Source organism: Danio rerio, chromosome 2, assembly GCF_052040795.2.
Source record: "Danio rerio strain M-AB ecotype USA chromosome 2, GRCz13ab, whole genome shotgun sequence".
Classification (NCBI taxonomy): domain Eukaryota; kingdom Metazoa; phylum Chordata; class Actinopteri; order Cypriniformes; family Danionidae; genus Danio; species Danio rerio.
The window spans coordinates 59,743,784-59,760,000 of NC_141022.1; the positions used below are offsets into that span (position 1 = coordinate 59,743,784).

General features: G+C 37.0%; 2 protein-coding genes across 4 annotated transcripts in view; one reads left to right on the plus strand and one right to left on the minus strand.

Annotated features, from left to right (window-relative positions):
• The window catches only part of pip5k1cb (phosphatidylinositol-4-phosphate 5-kinase, type I, gamma b), a 754,787-nt gene that overhangs the window by 262,328 nt on the left and 476,242 nt on the right, over window positions 1–16,217 (minus strand). The gene's annotated exons all lie outside the window — the stretch shown is intronic.
• The window catches only part of upf1 (UPF1 RNA helicase and ATPase), a 78,305-nt gene that overhangs the window by 26,996 nt on the left and 35,092 nt on the right, over window positions 1–16,217 (plus strand). For 2 of the 3 annotated variants that reach the window (XR_015477668.1, XM_087239175.1), the window contains exons 6-11: window positions 1,383–1,544; window positions 4,637–4,721; window positions 7,705–7,803; window positions 10,563–10,671; window positions 12,698–12,857; window positions 14,408–14,526. Coding sequence is in view for 2 of the 3 variants with exons in the window: in XM_087239175.1 (XP_087095301.1) it covers window positions 1,383–1,544; window positions 4,637–4,721; window positions 7,705–7,803; window positions 10,563–10,671; window positions 12,698–12,857; window positions 14,408–14,526 (734 nt within the window). In the remaining variant the exon portion in view is untranslated. 3 annotated transcript variants of the gene reach the window in all.

Genomic DNA, 16,217 nt, shown 5'->3' on the forward strand with positions numbered 1-16,217 from the left:
ATGAAGTCTCAAAATCAAACTCTCTAGCGCCACCACTTGTCCAAACTTTCACATATGTTTATCATCATAACTTTTGAACCGAATGGGCTACAATCAAAATTCTTTTTTCCTCTGATTCCTTGGCTCAGTCCGATTCAAACCCACCCTATGACGCCATTTTCCGTCATGAATTTTTTCGCGCTATTTTAAATTTTTCGAAAAACCTATTTGATCGAACTCGTCCTAGGCCGTTTCTCAGATTTTCACCAAAATTTAATCACATGATCTACCGACCATGCCAACCAAAAGTTATGGAAATCAAGTTGATTAGACCAACCGTTTTCGTTTAACTTGCGAACAAATTTAACGAAGAACTTGCGAAAATGGACTTGAGGCGATATCTCTGTAACGCATTCACCGATTCACACCAAACTTGGTGGGTGTTATGACAACTAGGGTCTAAGGTTAACTGCAGAGTTTCGGCGCACTGCCCCCTAGTGGTCCGGAGATACAAAAAAACTTGCTTTTTGGCTTATAACATCTCGACCTTTCGTCCGAAACTCATATAACAGGTCTCATTACATCCGGCAGAGCATGTCGAGTCGAATGATGTCTGAGTTTCACAGGTCAGCCATTTTGGGCGTCGCCCATTTCGATTTTTGGCCAAAAATGCTATATCTTACCAACACATTCACATATCATTACAAAATAGGTCTGCATCTTCAACCCCATGCCCTGAAAGTACTCAAAAACGTCTGGAGCAGCGCCACCTTATGGCCATTAGTGCTTGGCCCCTTAATTGCTGCTTGCAGCTATATTTGTGATTGATATATTTCTCTGAAAAGCAACACAAAATAGTAAAAAGCTAATTTTTACTATTTAATTATTGTAATGGTGAAAACATTGGCAAACTAAATTGAAAAAAATGCAAAAAACCGCATTCGGTATTCGGCCTTCGGCCAAGCAATTCATTATTATTCGGCTTCGGCCAAGAATTTCATTTCGGTGCATCCCTAGCAGAGATCATGAGTGTTTGATTCCTCATGTTGGCTACATCTGATCAATGTATAGACCAAATAATGCGCATGAACACACCATATGAATAACAGCTGACTGAATGGCAATGTACGTTCTGGGTCTGCGTGAAAAGAAGCATCTTTTCATACATGTAGGTCTCAGTATTCGGTATAGTCAAGATTTTTAGATGTTAGTATCAATGTGTTAGTCTTAAGGACATCTCCAAGGTGTTGTGCTCCAAAACTGGTTACTGACAAGATATTTTTATTTATTTATTTTTTTTAAATGCAAGGGAATATCTTCAATTTTTTAAAAAATATGGTTGTTGTCATGTAAATGTGACCTAAGGATCCACTGGTTGCCTGTCTTTTGTGTCATGCTTCTAGGAAAACCCAACAGCGACGCTGGAAGATTTGGAGAAGCCTGGAGTAGATGAGGAGCCGCAGCACGTTCTGCTGCGATATGAAGACGCCTATCAGTACCAGAACATTTTTGGTCCACTGGTTAAACTAGAGGCCGACTATGACAAGAAGCTCAAAGAGTCCCAAGTATGAAAACATTTCTGATCTTCTATTAGTGTTGTTACTGGTTGTGTTTTTTTCTGTTTATTTTGTGCTTAAAACAAAATAGCTGTTAAAGTGAGCCCCTTCTCTGCCACTGCACACTTCTATAAGTACTTTTCCATACATAATAATACATTCATCATAGGTGTGGCCAATGTTAGACCAGATTTCTATGTCTCTGTGTTAACAGCGCTAACTAAATGCATAGTTTTTAGTATTATGACTTCATTGTCTGGGTATTTGTCATTTAAACACAGTTTTATAAAAAAAAAAAAAAAAAAAAAAAATATATATATATATATATATATATATATATATATATATATATATATATATATATATATATATATACAGCTTATACAGAAGCAAAAGTGATCACTTTGCGCTAAATGTATTATTGCAAATAATGGCTTGGATTTTTATTTGTAGAATGTGAACTTTACACTTGTTATGCGAAGAGGACTGTATTTTTTCTTTATTTAAAAAAAAAGTAAAAGTATACATAAAAAGTATACAGTAAACATAAAGTTAGCATTTTTTTAAGAACTGGACAAAAAACTGAAATTAGACATGTATAATATATATATATATATATATATATATATATATATATATATATATGTATAGAAATTTTGCAGGACCATTTATTAATTTTAAGTATGGTTTTACCATATTTAATAAAAAATAATAGTATAATCCGATGTGTATGCCTATCACAATATCTTTTTTTTGTTGTTCAATATATTGCATCAAAATATATTGCGATAAACAATATTATTAGCCCCTTTCACACAGTGATACTAGTAAATATTCTAAAAATATTTCCAGAACGACTTTACCGGTAGATTCAAAGAAGCGCTGTTCACACAGGCATTACGGGATTTTCCCGGTAAAGAGCATTCATACATCTATTCCAAAATAGCTGTAAATTCTGACATCATTAACCAGAAATGAGCTCTAAACGGCTGCGCTTGTATTTGTAAACATTTGACTACATTACAAACTCTGTAGATGGAGAAGTATTGTGAACAGCTTCGATGAAAACATATAGAGGAACACTTTTGCATGTCTAAATGTTCATAATATGTGTGTGTGCTGGCGCTCACTGGCTGCTTTACGTACACACGTGTCAGAGCTTGAAGGTAAACAAACAGCGGCTTATCATAAGCATTTTATTGATATTTTTACACAGTTGGCATTAAGATGGAACATATAAACATTATCTGACTTACATCTAGCAGCTAAATGTGTCTGGAAAAATATTCACAGGCTTTTATTTTCATAAACCGTGCGGAAGTGAATTCGTCTGAGTGTTCTGATTGGCTAAAGTAGACGTCTCAGGTCAGCACGTTCTAGACATGCACGCGCTCTTTCCGGCAATCTTCCTTCTGCGTTCCGGCAAATTGCCGGTAATGTTACAACTTCTCTTTCCGGAAAATAGCCAGAACGAATTTACCAGTATTTTCAAAAAGGGCCCGTTCACACATACAGACTTTTCTGGAAAATTGGTAATTTTCCGCAAAGGTCTGTATGTGTGAAAGGGGCTATTGTCATTTTAAGACCATTTTATGCCACTTATTAATGACAGAATGACAATATAATATCATCACAATGCAGGTACACTCTTTCAAAGAATGCATAATATTTTATTGTTTAGAATATTTTATTCAATTATAGTCATTTTAACAATTTAATATTCAGGCATTGGAATCAGAACGTGAAACTGCATATCCTAAACAATTAATAATAAATGTTAACAAAAAAGTGTAAGGTTAAAAAGTAACAGGCTGCGATATCTGCTAACATATCTATTTTTAGTTGTCAGACACCCACATGAAAATATCCTATGAAGTGTTTACTATAAATCATTAGTGTTTTTTTTGTAACCACACTGACTAAAATGTTGCTAGAATTGGTTTATATGTATGAGCGTTATACTCTACTTGACAAAAGTCTTGTCGTTGATCCCAGTTGTAAGAGCAACAAATAGTAACTTGACTTCTGGTTGATCGTTTGGAAAAGTGGCAGAAGGTCGAATTTTTAAATTTTTTTTCTCCATGAATCATCTGTTGATCTGCATCCCAATCATCACAAATACTGCAGAAGACCTACTGGAACCCACATGGACCCAAGATGCTCCTAGAAATCAGTCAAGTTTGCTGAAGGATGGTTTGGGGTTACATTTAGTATGGAGAGATCTGCAGAGTGGATGATCAACATCAACAGCCTGAGATATCAAGACATTTGTGCTGCCCATTACATTACAAACCACAGGAGAGGGACAATTCTCCAGCAGGATAGCGCTCCTGCTCATACTTCAGCCTCCACAGCAAAGCTCCTGAAAGCAGAGAAGGTCAAGATGCTCCAGGATTGGCCAGCCCAGTCATCAGACATGAACATTATTGAGCATGTCTGGGGTAAGATGGAGGCGTTGAAGATGAACACAAAGACTCTTGATGAACTCTGGGAGTCCTGCAGGAACGCTTTCTTCTTCATTCCAGATGACTTTATTAATCAGTGATTTGAGTCATGTCAGAGATGTATGGATGCAGTCCTCCAAGCTCATGATGGAGTCAGATGCAATATTCATTCTGTCTCCACTGCAGCAGGACTTTATCTTCTATACTGGACATTAATTCTGTTCTGTGATGAGACTTTAGTATAAGCAGAGTCAGACCTTACTGTCTTAAATAAATCAATCTAAATGTTGGTAAAATAAGTGTAATCTAGAGGCCTCTGCCTTTGATATAAGCCACTTCTGATGCAAAATGATCAACTAGAAGTCAAGTTATTATTTGTTGCTTCTAAAACTTGGATAGGCGACAGGACTTTTGTCAGGTAGTGTATATTGCATCATTAAAACTGATTGAGGTCATGTCAAAGTGTTGTGCGATGAGTCGATTGTGACAGGCCTACAGATGTGTTTCCTATCTCTCTTGATGCGCGAGTTTCTTGCTTATTAGTTAAAAAGATTTTCTAAAAATGTCTGAATGATTCTTCCATGTACAAAATCTGATTTAATTACATGTTCATGCTTCTGTTTTCTCTTTGTTCGTCTTCCTGTATTTTCACTCCAGACTCAAGACAATATAACAGTGAGGTGGGATTTGGGACTGAATAAAAAGCGGATAGCTTATTTCACTCTGCCCAAGACGGATTCAGGTGGTAATATTTACTTTCAACATCTTCTGTGTCTACCAGTGGTTCATATCCATCCCATCCCTAACACCGAGTCCCATGCATCCCTCATCGATGTGTGCACGGACCTGTCTGCCCGAGTGTGTGTATGTGTGCGCGTGTGTGCTTTAGGGATGTCAAACTTGTTAGTTTCTTCAATGCATTGTGCTGAAGATTCAGTATGGATTCAGTTCAGTAGTAAAAGCTGAAAATGAGGCTTTAGTGAAATATGACCAGTCCAAAACATACTGGTCCCATTTATCATATATGCACTATAAACATAGGCGTGTAAGTAGCCATTCATCAGCGCGCAAAAAAGCAAGCAGGGAAAATGTTGGTAGTCCACATTTATTATGCGCTTTTATAATTTACTTGCATTTGTTCAAATCACTCCAGTTGTCTTTGAGTTTTGGATGATACGTTTAATAGCTGATGTATACTTTAGCCTGGTGCCTCTGACTGTGTGCACACCTCATAAAATGGACGAGACTTTTACACTTGACGCGTTCGCCATTAGCTATGCTTCCATTCAAAAATGCGAATTAACTTTATGCGCAAAACTGGTTTCTTGCATAATAGTCGTACGAATAAAACAGTGTTTCCATCCAACCAGTCAAAGCGAACAAAATCGTCTCTTCCTGATTTTTAATTAAAAATGTTAATACTTTGAACAATTTTGCCATGGCATCTCTTTTTGGCTTTAACAAACTTATCCTTCGAGTGTTTCTTAACTTTTTTACAAAAACGTACTTTTTCACGGCTGTTGCGATTTCTAGCCAAGAATTTTTGGTCATCTGGTTCTCCGTAAGATGTCTGTTCATGCACTCCGCCAGCAGAAATCATATCTAGCGTACCCAAATGGCCCATTTCCACTGAGTGGTACAGTACGGTACAGTTTGAGTCGGAACCGGTCATCTTTATCAGGCTTGCGTTTCCACTGCCAAAAGGGTACCAATAGTCAAAGTCATTCTCGCTCGAGGAAATGTCAAAGTATGTGTACAGGTTGTTCACATATCATATAAGAAGCACTTCTCACAAAGCAGATGCTTTATACACATAAATACTGGGGTATAAATGTTCATTACTAACTTTTCTATGAACATTATTTGATTATAACTGCAGATCAATGACTGTGCGAAATAACCTACTGTAATGTGTGCACTTGTATAAAATAAATAAATAAATGCAATATATATGAACACATACAGCCCCTTACAGTCTTCGATATGTTACCAATTACAGAAAAACTACACACAGCAGACATGTAGTCCTTATTTAGGTTAAAAAAACAACACAAAATATAGCCCACAGCCAGAGCAAACGTCTCATCAGTATTTTTAATCTTCAGCAGCACATGTAAGCACTGCTAGAAAGCAGTTCTGTTAATCCAAGTTCATAATAGTCTAAAAGGTGATGATAATAGTTAAACATTTTGAACAGTTTGTTCATCTTTTAGGTTGCTGAAAGAATCATTTGCTCCTTTGTTTTGTCGGGATTCTCCCTTGCTTTTTCACACTTTACTCTCGTGTTTGTCCGTTTCTCAAAGGATCGGATGTCAGAAGCACTTCAGTAATCATAGAAACGTTATTATCATCAGCTCAAGAAGTTCTTTATTAAATATACATGCACATGCAAGCGATTGTGAGCTCTCTGAAGTAAGTGAAACCGCTCGCGCTTTAGACAGCCTTGTAAACAACTACAGGGCACAGGGTAGATTCTGCTCTCCTTGGCTTTGTGGATGTTCTAAAGACAAAGACGAGGTTTGTTTGAGCTCGGGTCAACCATGGCTTGTTATTGTATGTATATATTATTATGGTGTAATGTCTCGGCTGTGTGTTTACAAATGGCGCTTCCTTTGTTTTCATTCTTCTGCTTGTGAACATGCTGGTGACGGATCTCTGTAAGCCAATAGCGTTCATCTATGCATCTGGCTCTGCCTTTTGGTACTCTTCCCAAAGGATACCCAAAAAGTGGTAAAGCACGGTTCGCTTTTTGGTACCTTTTGACAATGGGAACATCCCTAAAAGCGTACCGAACCGTACCGCACCCAGTGGAAATGGGCCAAAAGCGAATCACTGCAAACACTGCAATGACGTCACAGTCGCCGTGCGCACTCAAGCAAACAAGCAAATGCATCGTGTATAAATCAGCCCTAAGAAATGGGGTTTCTTTGAGCAGGTAAAATTTAAGGTACCTGAATGCTTTTATTAAAAGAAAAAATGTATTCCCACGAAGTAAAATAATATCTTTTAGAGGGAGTCTATCATGTTGCACCATGATATCGCATTTATCTAATCAGTAACATGGTAATCTTAACTAAACATTGAGGCAAGTGTAGCTTCACACCCCATAGTGTGTGTGTGAGAGAGAGTGCATGTGTGTTTGTGGTGCAGTACTGTGTATGTGATGGATATATAGCTCTATTATCATTAATAGAACATTACCCACCAAGCAATTGTGCGATTTAATAGACGTCTAGCATGGATATCTTGGCAAAAACGATGCTAAATTTTAGCTGTCTATGAAAATCTAATAGACGTTTAAGAATAGCCCAACATTAGACTAATCATCAAATAGACCAGTGATTCTCAACCATGGTTCTGGAGGTCTACCAACACTGCATGTTTTGAATGTCTCCTTTGTCACACCCATTACAGGAATTTCCATTTCAGCTAATGAGCTGATGATCTGAATCAGGTGTGTTTGATAAATGCGCAGAGCTGCTGGTCCTCCAGGAACATGGTTGAGAAACACTGACATAGACTTTACATTTGTAGTTATTTATTCCTGTTTATTTAATGCCTAGTCTAGTTTTGGGCTGTTCTTATACCGTTATTTATTTCGCTGACAGCTAAGATTTAGCCTGGACGTCTATTAGACTTATTTTAAAGACAAAACTGCTTGCTGGGAAGTCTGTAAGATGTGATTAATCTGATTGTGTTTTCTCTGTGTGGGTGATGTCTATCAGACATGCGGCTGATGCAAGGAGACGAGATCTGTCTGCGCTATAAAGGAGACATGGCTCCGCTCTGGAAAGGCATCGGACATGTCATCAAAGTCCCGGACAGTATCCTTTCAGGCTGTTATTACGCAATGACAACTATTATTTTCTCCTGATGATGTGCTTAGGCATGCATTTCTCATGCTTCAATGATTTGATGAGCAACCGCCCAGAACACCCTGCATTGCAGGCACTCAGTAAATTCTAGCAACTGGATGGCAAAACTCTCACAACACTCTGTCATTATGATTTACAAGCACCCTCTATTACAGAGGAGGGTCAGAATGTCCTGATTGCACTTTTTAAGGGATAGTTCAGCCATTAGTTTTAACTTTTTAAAAATTTGTAATAAATATAAAAAGTTTCTTTCCATCTATATGCGGATGACATTCAGATGTATTTTCCTCTAAACAAAAAGATATTAATGGCTTACAGCCACTCCTGGCTTGCTTAGAGGAGCACTTGGGCACAAAGAAAATCCTCTGTTAGATGTCAATGTGGGATCCTTGGCCCCGCATATTACCCAGTGTGTAAGAAATCTAGGTGTTATGTTTGATGAAAACTTAAAATTTGACAAGCAGATCAGTACTGTCGTTAAATCCTGCTTTCGCCACCTCAGACAACTGGCTAAAGTCAAGCCATTTTTATCCCAGAAAAATGTTCAAACGGTGATTCATGCCTTCATAACAACACGTCTAGATTACTGTAACGCTCTTTATTTTGGTATTTCTCAGTCTTCTCTTTCTCGTCTGCGGCTGGTTCAAAATGCACCAGCTAGACTACTCTCTGGCACCCGCAAGTATGAGTCGGTAACTCCAATTTTAGCTGCACTTCACTGGCTACCCATGAAATACAGAATTGATTTAAAAATTGTAATATTTGTCTACAAAGCCGTCAATAGTCTTGCTCCTCAGTAGCTTACTGACTTGCTTTATCCATATACCCCCTCTCGATTAGGGCTGGGCGATTTAGCAAAAAAAAAAAATCTAGGTTTTTTATAAAGTTTGACCAATTCATGATTTCGATTTCGATTTTTTTTATTTTTATTGTGTTACTAGTCTTCTCAAAACATTACAACAACATGACTGAAGTAACATTCTCTTTAAAAGTAACTTTGTTTTTTTAATGGCCATGTCATACAAAAATCGGTCAAGGTGTAAATAAATGTAAAACAAATTCACAAGTTAAATAGCGTTGCTGAAGATTTGAATAAGAAATATTTGTGTAAATATGGCACTTGCAGGAATACAGAGGTATTTTTTGCAAGTTTTGCTGAGCCTAGGAAAGATTGGCTGTCAGCTCCGCTTTGGTTTTGTCTTCTGATTGAATGTCAGGTTGTAAAGCTGCTGCCTTTTTCTTAAAAAGATACAGTGGAAGTAAAGGACTGAACATGGAAACCGTAAAGCCTAATTTAACCCAATGTGTGAAGTTGTGGACGTATAGCAGGAGCAAATACAAGCACCAGATGTGTGTCTAATGTAAAAAAATATATTTAATCTATTTTTCTTTTTCCCCCTTTTAAATACCGATCATTTGATGCGCTTTGCTCCACTCTCTGTATTATGCTGGCTGATCTGTCTGGTTTTCAACTAGGTCCGCTAAATGACGTCATGGGGGCGGGTACTTTCATTTTCACTGCTATAGTCCCTCACCTCTACTCGTGTTCAAACCTAAAGATCGGCGCGGTTTTTCACATGGCAGGCTTTTACATCCTTCATACAAGTTGAGATCGAGTTTATCGACTTGATGAGGGAATATGTCTTGACAATCCACACATACTTGCAACAAGTAAAATCCTACATGACTTCACGCTTTAACAGGCAGTCAAGCAGGTTGCACACCAGAAGCGCCGCGACACGGCGCACACATGACAGTTTAAACTATCACACACCAAACGCGCACATTCACATGATATTTAACATGAAACTAATCAGATGGCGCTCTGTGGCGCGGCTGAAATATGAACTGCTTCGTGAATCGTGGCTGGGCGGCGCCAGTGTGTGTATAGAAACCTGTTTAGAATTCTAAAATCCATGGCGCTGCGTGGTGCGGCGCGTCGCCGAGAGGCGCTTCTAGTGTGCTTCCTGCTTCATACAGAGAGTGAACCAAAGCGCATTGGTGCCATTATAATGTAATAAATATATATATATATATATATATATATATATATATATATATATATATATATATATATATATATATATATATATATATATATATAAATATATATATATATATATATATATATATATATATATATATATATAAATATATATATATATACATTTTAAAATATGTTTTTATATTAATCGAGCTATTTCTCAATTTGATTCCTAATGAAATCGAACGTTTGCTATTGCTGGTCTTAAACTGGAACAGTCTACCGATTCACATTAGACTTTCCCCCTCCATCCGTCTATTTTCTCTCGCTTTTAATACTCCTTGATCTCTGTTTTATTGCTCTTATCTGTTAAATGTTTCTTTTATATTCTGCTTCTCTGTTTTTAGCACTCCTATGTACAGCACTTTGGTCAACCTTGGTTGTTTTTAAATGTTATTATTGTATTGTATTGTATTGTAAAACTTGAGTTGAATTTGTGGTTCTTAAAAATTCCAGTTTTTTATATGTTAGTATGGTTAGTTTTTAGGATATCTATACGCTATTGCGCACTAAAACAATGACAAAATCTATGTTTTATATAAGATGGAGAGTACATGAAAAAAGATTTAACTTAAAGAAATGGTTCATTGAAAATTGAAAGTGTACAAGTGTCTTATATGATGCGGTTTTACACGGTTGATTCTTTAACTAGGATTTTTCTCAGATTATGGAGATGAAATTGCCATCGAGCTTCGTAGCAGTGCTGGTGCACCTGTGGAGGTGCCGCATAACTTCCAGGTGGACTTTGTGTGGAAGTCGACATCTTTTGATCGGTCAGTCTTACTATCACTTTTAGGGCCCTATCATACACCCGGGGCAATGTGGCACAAGGCGTGACGCAATTGTTGTTTGCTAGTTTCAGCTTGCCGCAAGAGTCGTTTTTATGTTTTGCAGCACGCTGTTTGAATAGCAAATGGATTTGTGCTCATATGTGCGCCCATAGGCGTTCTGGTTTAAAAAAGGAGGTGTGTTGAGGCGCATTGCTGGAGCGTTGCTATTTTAAGGAACTATAACAGATTGTTCAATAGACCAGATCAAAGCAGGTCTGTAGTCCAACGCAGAACGCGTTAGTTGTTGTTATTATCAGCAGTGTTATTTATCATCTGCATATTTATATTTGTTTTATTTAAAAAGCTTAGATTTGTCCACCTTTCATGTTTTAGACCACAGGGCACAGCATATGTATCTGGATATAACTTTTTTGACCACACTTTACTATTATTGTTTATTTATTCATTTGCTTGAAATTAGAACTGAATTTTGGAATAGTTTTGAAACAAATCTTTGCGCTTAAACAAAATTATGTATAGGTTAATAAATGGTCTGTGTGTACAACAAGTTTCCCTATCCACGAGAGTGAAAGTGAAAGTTAATAATGAGAAGGCTCATCTTTCATTCTCGCCTGCAGATGTTTTCTTACTAGTTAAGTGTTTAGTTTTTCCACTTACAAAGTCTGTCGTGTAAATAGCAAATGCGCTATAGCGCGTCGCAACTGGCTCTTAAAGGGAATGGGAGATGAGACTCTGATTGGTTTATTCACAAAACACACCTATGACTCATTAAGAAAATAAGCTCAACCCTTTTAGAGTATGCGCCATGGCGCAAAGTAGATTTTTCCATCCTTAAAATAGCAAAAGTGGATTCTGACACGCCCTGAATGCGTTTGCGCCCTGCGCTTTACACTTTTTGCATAGATCGTCAAAATAGAGCCCTTAGACTTTTACTAGATAAATAAATGTTCCATAGCATTTGTACATAACAGTTGCTGATTACTCCTCTTACAATTATGCTTACTCATTTAGATGTTGCTTTTATCCAAAGAAGCACGAGGATCAATTACTCATAAATCCGAACCCTAATGGGAAAAGGATAGATAATAAATAATGTAGTGATTTTGTCCACTACAGCGCATTTTTGTGTCATCGCTAAAATACTATTATTGTTTTTATTAGTTTGGAAAGTTTTTAGTTTTATTTTTCTATTTGAATTTTAATTTTATTGTTTGTTTTTGTCATATTTTACATTTTAACATGTATTTTAAAATGTATTTTATTTACCTTAGTACACCATTAAAAACTAAGAATAAATAAGTTTATATATATATATATATAAGACCAAAAGCTTTCTACAGTCAAACGTTATATAAGACCATTGGCAAAATGCATAATTAACAACTTTTGCTCTGTTAAACACAAAGCTGTCATACAAATTTACATTTACATTTAGTCATTTACATTTAGTCATTTAGCAGACGCTTTTATCCAAAGCGACTTACAAATGAGGACAAGGAAGCAATTTACACAACTAAGAGCAACAATGAATAAGTACTAAAGGCAAGTTTCAGGTCTGTAAAGTCTAAGAAGGGAAGTATTAGTAGTTTTTTTTTTTTTTTTTTTTTTTTTTTGTACAGTTAGTGTGATATTCAAAGAGGCAATTGCAGATTAGGAAGTGAAGTGGAGACTAAATAGTTGAGTTTTTAGTCGTTTCTTGAAAATAGCGAGTGACTCTGCAGTTCTGATGCAGTTAGGGAGTTCATTCCACCAACTGGACTTTACATCATTTATTCGTAATACAATAAGGCAGAAAAGGAAGAAAGAAATTTACTATACATCAGACAAATGCAAATAGAAAACAAAAAAGGAAAACAATCAAGGTCACAGTTTAAACCTGGAGATGTAGTCACTGTAATCATCATTGTTTGTCATTGCATAGAAAAAAAACTGTGTGTGTTAATTTTCTGATGAGCTCTCACTTCAAGTAGCCTCATGATCTCAGCTTTATGTTTGTGGTGTAATGTAGAATGCAGAGCGCCCTGAAGACGTTTGCTGTGGATGAGACCTCTGTGTCAGGCTACATCTACCACAAGCTGCTGGGTCACGAGGTGGAGGACGTGATCATCAAATGCCAGCTACCTAAACGCTTCACTGCGCAGGGCCTGCCAGACCTCAACCACTCGCAGGTACAGAGATGACCAAACTGGCATCTCTCTTTCTCTTAACTTTCTTGGAGCTTGAGTGTTTGCATGGGCCCCTATAAGACTCTGATGGTATGATAACCTTGGAAAAAAATGTCACAATATTGTGTTTACATCTCTAAAATATGTTCTTTTTAAATGTTTTAAACACTTTTTGTCCTCATTAAACACATTATTTTTAATTTTAAGTAACATTTATACTATTTTGGAGCAGTACACATGTCAGGCTAAATAATTTAAATAAAGCTTTGACTTCTGCTGTCTTCATTAGTTTTAAAAACACAGATTTCTTAAAAATAATAATAATAATGATAATTCCTCACATTTATATAGCGCTTTTCTGGGCACTCAGTGCTTTACACAGTGGGGGGAATCTCCTCATCCACCACCAGTGTGCAGCATCCACCTGGATAACACGACAGCAGCCATTTTGCGCCAGACCGCACACCACACACCAGCCGATTGGTGGAGATAAGACAGAGTGATGAAGCCAATTATGATATGGGGATGGTTAGGAGGCCATGATGGACAGAGATGGGCAGATTTGGCCAGGATGCCGGGGATGTTTTTCCAAGGACATCCTGGGATTTTTAATGACCACAGAAAGTCGAAACACCGGTTTAATGCTCATCCGAAAGACAGCGCTCACTAAGCACCAAAATGTTTGACACACACACGTAGCCTGTACTGTGCCACTGACACACTGATTTAATAACTGTGACAGTGAAAATATAGGCTAGTGTCATTTCGAAATGACAGAAAAACACAAACCGTGGTGAATACAACACACGAAATAAAACACAAACGGCTCGCGATTAGAATAAACAGGAAATCAGCCAGCAGAGGATCAATAACAGACTTTTATTGGTCATTTTTGAAAATTGCACGACTTTCATACCTGTTAAGTTTCATGCCAGTACTCTGGTTTGCTCTCTCACTCTCTCTATCTCTGTGTTGAAGAGCCGCTGAGCTAACAGCTGACAGGCCGGGAACACACACTGTATTTCTGACGGCAGACACGTGAACTAGGAGAACGTTTTTCTCGTATTTCTGACGCGCTTGAACCACATTTGACAGATTATAACGGCTTTAACAGACACATTTCAAAGTTGTGTGTCACAAAAACACTCTGTTATCCATTAAAAACGTCATTGAAACCCATTTTCGGAGCGCAAATTACCAGTTGTACACGCTGTAAACGAAAGTTTTTAGCATTCTACCGGAAGATGCTGGTCGCTATGGCGCCCTCCATGCAGCAGCCATGAAAAAGGTCAATAGCAGGCTTGGATGTTGGTTCATAACATTTTTTTATCAGTTTTTTAGATAAATAATCATGGACTGACCAGCAGCTTTTAGTGTAAAGGGTCCTATTCGGCTGGAGATACTCTTGCCATAAATAAATCAAATTAAATAGTTGTAAAAATAAAGCACATATATCGTAGAAATGGTATAACAGAATATTTACTTTTCGACTTGGTAAACATTGAAACCGATTACTGTCCCATGCCTACTCAAGTGTCTTTGGCACATTCTAGGTTTATGCCGTGAAGACGGTACTCCAGCGGCCCCTCAGTCTGATCCAGGGGCCTCCAGGAACTGGAAAGACGGTCACTTCTGCCACCATCGTCTATCATCTAGCGAGACAGGGCAATGGGTAAGACACTGCAGTGCTAAACATGAACATCTTGTTGAATTTTTTCAGCACATTACAACATTTCAGCTTGACATATGGTTATTTAGTGCTGGAAATTGGATGCTATATATTGTTATTAATATATGGTGCTAGGGCTGCACAATTTATCGCATGGGTCACCAATCTTGGCCCTGGAGGGCCGGTGTCCCTGCAGGGTTTAGCTCCAACTTGCTTCAACACACCTGCCTGGGTTTTTCAAATAAACCTAGTTAGACCTTGATGAGCTTGATCAGTGTGTTTTAATTAGGGTTGGAGCTAAAATCTGCAACAAATCTGCAAAACTGAACAAGTTTGGTGACCCCTGATTTATCATTTCAGCATCGATATCGCAATATGTGCATTCGAAATAGTCAAGTCGTAGGATCTGCAATGTTGAGTTGGGATTATAGTTGATCATCAGTGAAGACTGTACAGTGTTATTTTACGCCACAATTGATTATTCAATTACTGTACCTGAATATCTGACTACTGTTTGACCGTTTAAGAAAACCATAAAGCACTGCTTATTTCACTTTTATCTTTGCTCTGTCCTATTTATTTATCATTGCAATTTGTTTGTTTCACTCTACTACAAAATAATTCCAGTCAATCTTAATTAATGATGGAGCTCATCTGCTGAAATCGTATTCATATCGCAATATGTATCGCAGAACAATAAAATGTCGCAATATCTGATTTTTCTAATATCATGCAGCTCTATGCGATGCTTTTACAAATCGTCACCTTAGAATTATCAGGTTCTATCTGACATTTTTGTCAAAATTGACTAAAACATATTCTTATTAAATGACAACTTATTTACATTGTGTGATATTTTTTTATAAGTTTTTTTTTTTTTTTTACATTTTAAGATTTTTTTTTTTTTTTTTTTTTTTTTTTTTTTTTACAAAAAGGTGTATCTACAAAGTCGAACTCTAGCTCTTGGCTCTATAAGGATCTACAATATCACACAAAATCAGAGTCGGCTAAATAATGCTGCACAACACACAATTGAGATGTGTGTAAATGTGATGATTTAGAAGCATTTCTTGACATTGAGATTCATTCATTTATTCGTTTTCTTTTCGGCTTAGTCCCTTTATTAATCTGGGGTCACCACAGCGGAATGAACCACCAATTTATCCAGCAAATGTTTTACGCAGCGGATGTTCTTTCAGCTGCAACCCATTTCTGGGAAACACCCATACACACTAAATCACACTCATACACTATGGTCAATTTTAGCTTACCCAATTCACCTGTACCGCACGTATTTGGACTTGTATTTGGATCGAACACGGGGAGAACATGCCAACTCCACACAGAAATGCCAACTGACCCAGCTGAGGTTCGAACCAGTGACCTTCTTATTGTGAGGCGATTGTATGTCACCGACAATGAGATAAAATGTTGAATTTAATATTGTTGAAAAAGAAATGAATATTAAAAAATGTATATATTAAATGTGAAATATTTTTATTTGTTTACATATAGTCAGTGAAACACTTTTCAGTGTTTATTAAACTCATTTGGTCATTGTGTGTTTCTTTTTAAGTCTTAATTTAATATTAAGCCTTAAAGGGAAAATACTTGATTTAATTCATGGGGCATATAATTCAATAAATATAATTCAATAATTCATATAAAGCATACAATTTAATAAATATTAAGAT